The 10,996-nt window shown below is 34.4% G+C and overlaps 1 protein-coding gene across 1 annotated transcript in view; it reads right to left on the reverse strand.

The window, feature by feature from the left end:
• LOC107671536 (regulator of G-protein signaling 3-like) overlaps positions 1-7,904 on the reverse strand; it is a gene marked incomplete at its 3' end in the record, with an annotated part of 25,683 nt that extends 17,779 nt beyond the window's left edge. Inside the window, exon 1 of the mRNA XM_016464457.1 lies at positions 7,589-7,904. Coding sequence (XP_016319943.1) covers positions 7,589-7,603 — 15 coding nt within the window. The remainder of the gene's footprint in view (positions 1-7,588) is intronic.
• Positions 7,905-10,996: the final 3,092 nt, after the last annotated feature.

The following is a 10,996-nucleotide window of genomic DNA, read 5'->3' on the forward strand; positions in this document are numbered from 1 at the left end:
ATAATGTACAGTATTTGAAAAATAATGTGTTTTTTGAACATTAAAGCATGTCAACATATTCTGTTACACCAAATACAGAAAATAATGATCTGTAAAATAGCATCATATGACCCCTTTAATATACAGTAGGCTATGCACTTCTCAAGATTTTTTTGTTTTGTTTAGTTTTTTTTTTATTTACACACAGCCCTTCAAGTGTGATATTAGTATACTTATTTTAAACAAAAAAATAGGAAAGTATACTTTCAGTCTACTTTGTATGTTCTTCTCAGACATGGGCTTTATGTACTTCTCAGAAATATACTCAAAATGACATTTAAGTATACTTGACTTATACTTAGAAAACGTCTAAATATATTTGAGCTATACTTGTGTTCCTAGAATCCGTGTTTTCAAAAAAAACACAAGTGAAGAAGAAACCGAAACAACAGATGCTTACACATTTATTCTAACATGATCATCAGACATAAAACAGCATCGAAACTGTGTAACGTTATGGAATAAAATGTCAACCAATGAAGAGGTAATAATGTCTGTCAAGCTTTGGAGTGTTGGTCGACTCCATCTATGTTTTGATTATCATTCTGAATCCAATTAACCCAATCCAATTATAAAAAAAGAATGCATGAAGCTAGAATAAAATGTTTTTGTTTACAAGCAGATACCCTGTTATTTTGATGGTGTACTCAAAGTGTACAAAGTACTGTTATACTTAAAGTATACTTAAAAGTATACTTTTATATACTAGAAAGTGGGCCAATTGAATCCCAAGAAGTATTGAAATAGTACACTTACAAGTATACTACTAGTACACTGATATGTGTATACTTACTACATAAAGTATACTTAAAACATTACTTGAACTTTACTTAAGTATGCTTAATAAAATAAACTTGAATATACTACTTTTTGGTAAGGGAGCACTTCAATAGACAAAGGAGTGGAACAGTTTATCGAAACTTTAGGGAAAAGAAATTGCAAATGTGTTTTTATTGAGTATCTTATTTGACACATAAGGCTTGTATAGCTCATATAGTGTGATATAGTGAGAATATGGTTTTATTCAGTTTTGATCAGAGGTCCAAACTGAGCAAAAACATGCAATTTGGTGCAGGTATTGATATTTATATGACCGAAAAGTATAAAAATCCATTTCAGTCTAGTAAGTTTTCATCTTGAAATATTACTAACAATCTAAAAGTTATTATTTTGTTTACTTTATGAAAATCAGTAAATATTTCATGGCAGAAAGACACAAGCCACGAGCTGAAGGTGGATCTTTGTACAATTATACTAAAAGGCCTTTTACTTGCTAAAAATTAAACTAACAATCAGACGACAGAAGGCATATAGTAGATTGCGTGCAACAGGTTTATCAGCAAATTTTTGATCATGTTAATAATTTAGAGGCCTTAGAAATTTGCGTATCAAATATAATACATTAGGCTTTATATTTTGAAGGTGTGGTTTATTTGACTTTTGCTTTAATGAGAGCAGCACTGAAGCTTGCATGGACTCCACAAGATTGTGCAAAATCTGATGATCCATTATTCAATGGGCTTCAACAGAGACGAGAAAATGTAGCCGACCTTAATGTATCAATTGTTGCTCTTAGACAGCAATGACATTAAAAAGAGGTTTTGCATCTTAGATGTTTCTCTTTAAAAAAAAAAAAAAAAAGTCTCTAAAAACAATAGTGTCTCTTTTAAAGTTCTTCTTAATGTCTCAAAACATGCTCAGATTTAAGAGAAGTCTGAAAGAAGTCAGAGATGTCGATACGTACTCAAACATTTAATTTTTCATTCAACACTCATTCTTTCAACACATTTAGATTATAGCTCTATACGGCGACACATTAGTTTCAATTGTTATTTGAGACAAAGTTGATGCCTCTAGAGATATGAAAGAGCAGCCTCTGAGAAATTTTTTTTTTTTTCCTCAGACACTTTTTAACTTCCTGTAAGCTTCTACACAACAGCATCAAACACATATGCAGTACACAAGCACTTTCGCGGAAACACTTGTAAACACACGGAAGTGAACTGCACCATCAACACAAACTCACCGTCAGGATGGACATGCAGCCAAGACACAAGAATCAAAACCTGATGAGCATCTGCATGTGTGTGTGTGTAAATGTGTGTGTGTCAGTGCATGCAGATTCCAGTTTCTTCTGTGAGATCGCAAGAAGTGAAAGAGAGAAAAAAAGGCTGAGAGAAATCTAGTGGTCAGATGGGCGACACCCTCTTCACATAAACACATCATGAGTGGAAGGAGAGAGAGAGAGAATGTGAGTGTGTGTGTGAGAGTATCTTTTACAAACACACCATTAAGCGCTGATCACTCACCCCAGCCTCACTCAAGACATCATGCCACTTGGCTGGACTTCCATGTATGACAGAATACACAATCATTAACGTCCACTACACGGACACAGACACACACACACAGAGAGAGAGAGAGAGAGAGAGAGAGAGAGAGAGATAGAGAGAGAGAGAGAGTCCTATCTGCTCTTGTGCTGCTCAAAATGGCCCAAAAAGCAGACACTCAAGAATGGTAAACAAGCGCAAACTTATTTAAATGCTACTAAAAACTACAACTACCAAGTAAGACATATACAGTAAGTCAATTATTTATCTTATTTTTCTCTCAAACACAAACACTTTATAAACACAAAAACACAAAGAGATGCAGGGGACTTGTGACCACAACTTCAAAACAAATGCATGACTGCAAGTTAAAAATGATTTATTTAATTTAAACTTTTAAGTTGTACATTGTTTAAATGAGTTATGTTGACATAACAATATTAATCATTACATCAACTTAATATTGTAAGTAATTTAATCTGAATTTTCTGTGTTAATTTGCCATATAGTACCACAGAATGTCCACTTCAATGGTTTGAAATTATTTTATAAATAAATATATATTTTAAAATAAAAAATTAATCTATGAATATTGTTTTCTTTTTATGTATTATATTATTTTAAAAACCCTTGCTACGTGTACTGCGTTAAGCTAACTGAGACTTTTTATAGCACTTGTATATCATTGCTCTTTTGTTGATTTTGATTGCTTCTATTGTCCTCATTTGTAAGTTGCTTTGGATAAAAGCATCTGCTAAATGACTACATGTAAATGTAAATTAATATAAAATACATTAAATAAAGCATTCTTTGTTAGTTCAGGCAGGCCTTATAGTCAAGCTTTGCTATCAGCTGATTTAAAAACAAAAACAAAATATATAAATAAAAAAAATTCAAACCCAGCCCATATCAGCTGATCCGATTTATTTGACATTTATTTAAACACCACTTCAGTCAGCCTGCTTTGCTGCTTCCAATGCACACTGCTTTACAACCCACCTCCTCCCCAGCTCCTCCTTTAACTTGTGTCTAACTTAAACAATGTCATCTGTTGTCATAGTTGCATGCTCTGTTCTCGGGGGATTTCTGTGCAGCTCTCCCACTCTTAAATTGGGATGGCTACCTCTACAAGCTGCTGCTATTTCCCTGTTGTAACTTTTCATGGAGCTCATGAAAAGGACTGGAATTTAGAACAGAGTCATACCACCAAATATAAATTCAGCAAAACATGCCAATAAAAAAATGTACTTAAAGTTTGTATATAGTATTTATTTACACTATTATAATTAACTTTTGACTTAAAAGGTCCTGACAGAAGTGAATTAGAGCACTCTGTGAAATGAAATATTATTTGCAAGATTATTTTATTAGTTTCCATGATCAATAAAATGAAATGTAATCAATTGCCATCCTCTAGAAATAACACGTGTGACACAGGTATGGCAATAATTCATACAGAAAAAATAAATAAATAAATAAAATTAAAAAAATACTAATTAAATAAAAAAAAGTTGTAGTAACTTAAAATTGTTTTGATAACTTTGGGAATGTAGGCAGTGGAGTCCTAGTTCCACTGAATAAGGAGAAAAAAAAAATGAAATTGAAATTAAGTCATGTGGGAAGATTTATGTTTAAATGGGTCATAGGATGCCCATTTTCCACAAGTTGATATTATTCTTTAGGGTCTTAATGAAAAGTCTGTAACATAGTTTGGTTAAATTTCTCAATGGTAGTGTAAAAAAACACATTTTTTACCCTGTCAAAAACAGCTCTTTTCAGAGCATGCAGATTTGTAGCATTTTCCTTTAAATGTTAATGAGCTCTGCTGACCCCGCCCCTCTCTTCCGAGCCGCTCTCAGAGAGACTGTTTACTTTAGCCGCATTCATCGTGAAACTTGCTAATTAGCACATTATTAGGAGAGGCGATTTGCAAAGATTCGTTAAAAAAAACCTTACACTTACTTCTTCTGTAGGTGAAGCTGGATCACGAATGATTCGCGCAAACAGAGACGCATTTATGTAGATCGGGGGGGGGCGCATTCCCTTCAAAAACAAACATAATCCACTGCGTCTTCAGCGGCTCAGATGTCGGGAGTAAATGAACATATGCTCAACAGAACACCTCAGTTGCTTAGGAGTCATTCTTGTCTACATCTGATTTCAAACAGCTTGTAAAACTGCACATAGCATTATATGACCCCTTTAACATTTAAAAGAGTTTCTTTTATGTTCAAGTTTTTGTGGTTGGAGACATTAAGATATATATACTACATCGATTATATGAGTGATGATTGTACTAATGCCAGTAACAAATATTTCTAATTCATGAAGTTTATATGCTAATAGCTGTTCATTTGAATAGTCACTTTTCATTTTAACATAATTGAACACTCAATTATGTTAAAATTAATTGGACTTTATTTATTTGTTTATAGTAATCAACTTGAAAACTTGTATTACTGTATGTTACAAATTTAGTTTCTCTAACTGAGTGTAGTTTGTTGGGTGAACATAATTCAACTTAATTTTATTTTACCTTTTTAAAATCTCATTTACAAGAGGGCCCTGACCAAGATAGGCAGCACATTTAGTTACACATAAAACAAAATACATTCGTTTACATACACAGAAACATACACAAATCACTCAAAACATTTACAATCAGGTGACTCTACAAATAGATCCTCTAAAATACATTTAAAATAATTTAGTGATACCAACTCTTTTAAGCATAACTTATCTTGTAGTTGATTCCAATCAAATGGATCAGCATAACTAAATGCCCGTTGACCCATATTAGTACGAACTTTAGGGATGCTTAAAAGATAATAATCTTGTGAGCGAAGCCCATAATTCTTTACACCATTTTGAAAGATATTCTGCTGTAAATACGAAGGAAGTAAATCTAAAATGATTTAATATATAAATAAGTACAAGTGCTTAAGTCTACGGGATGACAACGCCGGCCATCCAGCCCAAGAGTACAATAAACAATGATGAGTAAGGGCTTTTGAATTTGTGATGAACCTTAATGCTCCATGATAAAATGAATCCAACGCCTGTAAACAATTCTTAGGAGCCTGCATGTATATGATATCACAATAATCCAACACTGACAAAAATGTAGCTGCTACCAATCTCTTCCTTGCTGCAAAAGACAATACTTGACTCTAAAAAACAAGACCCAGTTTCAACTTTAATTTTCTCACAAGGTACTGAATATGAGGCCCAAAAGAAAGAGAATCATCAATTAAAAATCCCAAGCATTTATACTTGGATACTACTTCAATCTGCAAACCTTGAAGAGTAATAATTGAGCATGCGTTTGAAAGTGCAGACTTTCTTTTTGTAAACATCATAAGTTTAGATTTCTCCGCATTTAAAACAAGTTTTAAATCACTCAGTGTATGCTGAAAATGCATCAAAATCAGATTGAAGATGACTCCGAGCCTGATCCAATGTTGATGCAGAGGAGTAAATCACCATATCATCAGCGTATAAATGAAGACTCAGAGCCTGATCCAATGTTGATGCAGAGGAGTAAATCGCCATATCATCAGCGTATAAATGAAAACTTCAATGTGCGAAACTGTCATAACTCAAAAAGATTGATGTAAACTGCTGTTAATTATTTTTTTGTTGTTGAGCCAAAACATTAGTTTTAAGAATGTAGACTGATCATAAACACGGGGCCACGCTTGCCAATGGACATGTTTGATTCCTCCATTCCAGTGGACTTATTAGTGGAATTTTTCATCAATTCTTGAGACATCTATCTATCTATCTATCTATCACCTAAAATGCCTTAAATCAAACATTAATTCAAATTCTGGAAAATAGAATTTTAAATTCAGTTCTGAATGATGCACAACACTGGTGTCTGAGATGTTTGAGAGTTGTTAACATTGAGGTCCAAAGTTTCCTCCCTCCCCTCATCCCCCTTTTTTTCTCTATGAAACGCCTCAGTGTTACACAAGCAGCTCTTACATCTAATATGTCATTGTGTCTCAGTGTGTCCTATTGCAACGTACACATCATGCCATATTTGACCTCGCTGACATTGATTGAATGTGTCTTATCATTGACGGGAAACCTGGCATAACATGTCTTGGCACGGCATATTTGAATATGCGCAAGCAATGACGGAATATTTTCAGGAACTTAAATATGGGTTTATTACTCACACAACAGCTACTGAATGGTTTCAAATATAGCACACCTGTCATATGGACTACTTTTATAGCCCTGTCTTTGTATGGAAAAGAGCAGTATGAACACTAAATTTCTCCTTTTGTGTTTCACAGAATACGTCAAAAAGAGGTTCGGACTGATGAAGGTGCATAAATGATGACAGATTTTGTGGGTAAACTATCTGAACTATTGAATTGTAAAAAGTCATATTTCTGATATTTTAATTTCAGGTTTTTTAAAACAAAACTTCTTAAATACTGCAACAACTACGTCAGGAAGTGTTCAAAACTAACAAGTTGAGAAATCGTCTTCAAGTATGTGCACATCATAAACTTCTTGAAAGGACATTTCCTCTGCAGACTGACATTCATGTCTGTCTCGTACAGTCACGGTTTACCTCGCCTCCGTGAGCTTTGTGGGAAATGTCAGTCATATAAACCTCATAAAGCAATCTATCATCACGTAAGTCACCTCTCTCTGTGTATGTTTTGCTCTATGTGAAAATGAGTGCAAGAAACTTTATTTAACAATTAACCACTTGCTTATCTCAGCAAGTGCCATTTATAACCAATAAAACACACACACACACACTCAAACAGACATAAATTTTACATAAAATATGAGCATGTTAAACATTTCATAATATAGTGTTCGTCACTCATCATAAAATTCATAAAATATTGCTTCCTAAAAAAGGAAATAAATCCAAAATATATGTATATTTTCCATATACATGAAGCTTATTTTTTAGAAGTAAACATAAAATATGTATTCCAAAAATGTAGAAATTTAGAAAAAAACTTTAAAATATAAAATGTAATCTTTACTGAAATCTGTTGTGATATTAAATTAAACTGCAACATAAATGTCAGCTCCATGTTTAATAAAATAAACCTGATAAAACAGCAAGGTAAACCGTGCAGCTTTAGAAACATCTATTCCCATCTTCCCGGACACACACACACAAACTGTGTCATATGAGGTGTAAAAGCTCAGTTCTGATCCCATTAGCAGTAAAGCAGGTGTACCTTGAATACAGGCATCTGGCCGCTGTGAACGTGTCTCTTTCACGTGCTGATTCTGAATCCTGTCCAGTAGACGTCTTCTTCTGTACTTCTGCCTGGAAATGTACTGTAAGTTCCCTTTTTGCGTCTGTTTTGTTCTATTTCAGTCTAGCTGTTTCTTTCCCTCTCTCTGTGTGGATTTTTCTCACTCTGTCCACGGTTTCATTGCGAGTTCCACTATATTTGCTGCAGACTCTGTATGTGTGTGAGTGTGTGTGTGTGTGTGTGTGTGTGTGTGTGCGTGTGTGTTAGCAGCTGCTCTGAGGTGCGACTGTGCTGCTGAACAAAATGACTGGAGAGAGAAAGAAAAAGAGAGGAGGACTGCCCATGTCCTGTCTCTCTCTTTCTCTCTCTCTCCAGAGACAGGCCGCTGTCCCGCTCTGCTTGCTGTTATTTTTAGAAGCAGCCGAGACGTGAATCAAAGGCTCGCAAAAGAAACAGGCACATGTCATACATATGCCAGCTGATCAGGGGATCTGTATCTCACACACACAAACACAAACAATCCCCGCTCAGCCATTTGTGCACATTTCGTCAGCCCTGGTGCAGAGAAACTGCAAGATGCTTGATTTTTGTGAGGTCACTACTGAGGAGGGTTGAACATTGTGTTATCATAATGCATTACAGAAAACACAATATATCTGCTATTATAATTTAGTTTCAGCAATAATGGCCAAATAAAAAGCTGTCTGATCTATAGATACATGATAGATCCTATACAAATATAATGAATCAAGGTCATGTGAAACCTTTAGCCCTTCAGCTCTCCAACAATCAGTTAAATCAGAGATGTCACATTTATCACACACACAGAGTTAAAACCACCCTGAAATAGCATTTGCAGTTCCAATGGATGATGCACAATGTCTATTTTTAATAAGCTCCGTACATATTGTCTAAATAAATAAATTAAATCACAGTTGCACATCAGTGTCATCCGAATCTCATAGACCCTATGCTGAAATCTAATCATCAGAAAGCAATAAATGAGATCTGTCTCAGGACCCATTTAATTACCATAAAACATATATGCCATACAGGACTGACGTAACATTAAAGTAATGAATAGTTAAAGATTGTCCTCTCTTTAAAGACAACCAAACAAGATCCATCAAAGGCTGAGTATTCCTGTTTAAAGCTTGACAAGAGAACTGATGAAGTGAAATTAAATAAATTAAACATAATGAAAAATTGAGTCGATGTGCAGTAAATGTGGCCAATTATAAAGACTGAGAGCTAAATCATATTTATAAGGCAGACAACAAGACAGGATACATCTTAAAGGGATAGTTCACCCAAAAATGTGAAATGTCAAATTTTAAAGTGCAAGTGAAGCAGTCAGTCAAGTTTGATTTCTACTTGAATAATAATATATATATATATATATATATATATATATATATATATATATATATACTTACGAGTTTCACAATTTGAGTTGAATTACTTATATAAATGAACTTTTCCATGACATTCTAATTTATTGAGATGCACCTGTATTTGTAGGTATTTGCAAGTGTTATTGGGACTAGAGCTGTGAATCAAAATAATAATTGATTGAACGTGTCTGTGATTAATCACACCTAACATTAAAATTATGAGGTGGGCATCATTCAAGGAATTAAATTAGAACGCCTTTTAAATTCTAATTAAATTGTGTAATCATGCACTAATATTTTTTTTTTTTTATTTTTTTTTTTCTAGAAAATTACAGTTTGTCAAGACAAATTTGCATTGTTTTTAAAGCCTTGAAGTCTGAAGTTTCATTGACCTTCATAGACAGAAATAAAAACAGATAGGTAAGTTATTTGAATTGCAATTCAATACATTCTTATTTCCATCATTCTAATTCAACTTCTGGTGGGATGTTGCAAATTTAATTAGAATTCCAACTCATAAATCAAAACAGAGATTCTCAAATTTTGAATTTTGCACAATGCTAATGCAATTCATGAACATTTGTATGCCTGTATGTATTAGGAGTGTAACGGTACATGTATCCGTCCTGAACCGTCACGCACGGACGTCATGGTTCGGTTCATGCAGTGAGACGACAAATACAGTCAGTCACAGGCGATCAATCTGAAGGAGGCGAGTGCTGTAATGCAATGCTAACTGCCATGACAAGAAAGAACAGAAGAAGAGATGATCTACACACCAACCCAAAACAAGAATGGCGAGTTCAGATGGCACACAAGAGCTTTAAGACCCACCTGCTAGTTTTAAATCAGCAGTGTGGGAAAGTTTCGGGTTCTAGAGATTAGGTCTGCACGATTAATCGAATGCGATTGTCATGCGCATTTTGGTAGTAATGCTAAACTTGTTCCATAAGATAATTTGACAATCATATATTTTTGCTCACAAGCTGCTTTTTCCCATCTTACACACACACACACACACAATGTGTGTGTGTGTGTGTGTGTGTGTGTTTGTGTGAGAGTGTGAGTGTGTGTGTCCATGCGCACGCACACTAGTGTGAGGTAAAGATAGTCCCTGAGTGTCCAGTATGACGCAAGAACCTTTAAGCGGTCGGGGGTTATTTTTAGCCTCTTCCAGGAGTGTCACAGAAAACAATGTTTCTATAATCCCTGGACATAAAACTCCTCATGTCAAACTTAAGTGTTAGCATGAGACTAATCCAGCTTCTTATGCCACACCCATCAACAAACTGCAGTCTGGTCTTTGACTGTCTGATGCATATTGCATAGCAAATTGGAAAGTTCTGATCTGATTGGCTGACTTTAAGGAAGAAATAACTAATCACTAGACTTGCCAAAGTTTGTCAGGTTAGAGGAATCAAATACTTGATTCTAGAGTTTTGAAGCGTAGCAAGTAAACTAGATACCGTCTTTTTTTTTTTCTTTCTTTTTTTGATATTGACCTAAAAGTCAACATGTATATTTGACAGTGTTTTCTCTAGAACTGTCTGTAGAGGCTGGGTCATTATTTGAATTCATCAGAGAGGTCAAAGAGGCTTGCATGGACCTTTTGAAAGAGGAGCAAACATAACAAAGGACTGTGAACTGTTGTGTTAAATTAAGTTCAGAACTTCATTGTCTGTCATGTGATAAACAGAGGCCTTGGCAGAGGTGGACAAAATACAAAGAGTAACCATCTAAAACGGTCAACAGCCAATTCAGTGATACTGTAAGAACATGTTCTGAAGAAAATCAGCAAGTATTAAAGGTATGCAGTACAGCACTGAAGTATAAAGTAATTGGCATTATAGTGTACAAATGGGCAAGTATACAATTCTTACTTCTAACATTTCATTCAGCAACTCATGTCCTTAAATATTTGACTGTTAAAATTACAAAATTTAAAAAAGGATTATTATGTTGTGTTATGATGAACCAATTGTTCTCATTACAT

Source organism: Sinocyclocheilus anshuiensis, unplaced genomic scaffold (genome assembly GCF_001515605.1).
Source record: "Sinocyclocheilus anshuiensis isolate Anshui unplaced genomic scaffold, SAMN03320099.WGS_v1.1 scaffold5411, whole genome shotgun sequence".
NCBI classification, from domain to species: Eukaryota; Metazoa; Chordata; class Actinopteri; order Cypriniformes; family Cyprinidae; genus Sinocyclocheilus; species Sinocyclocheilus anshuiensis.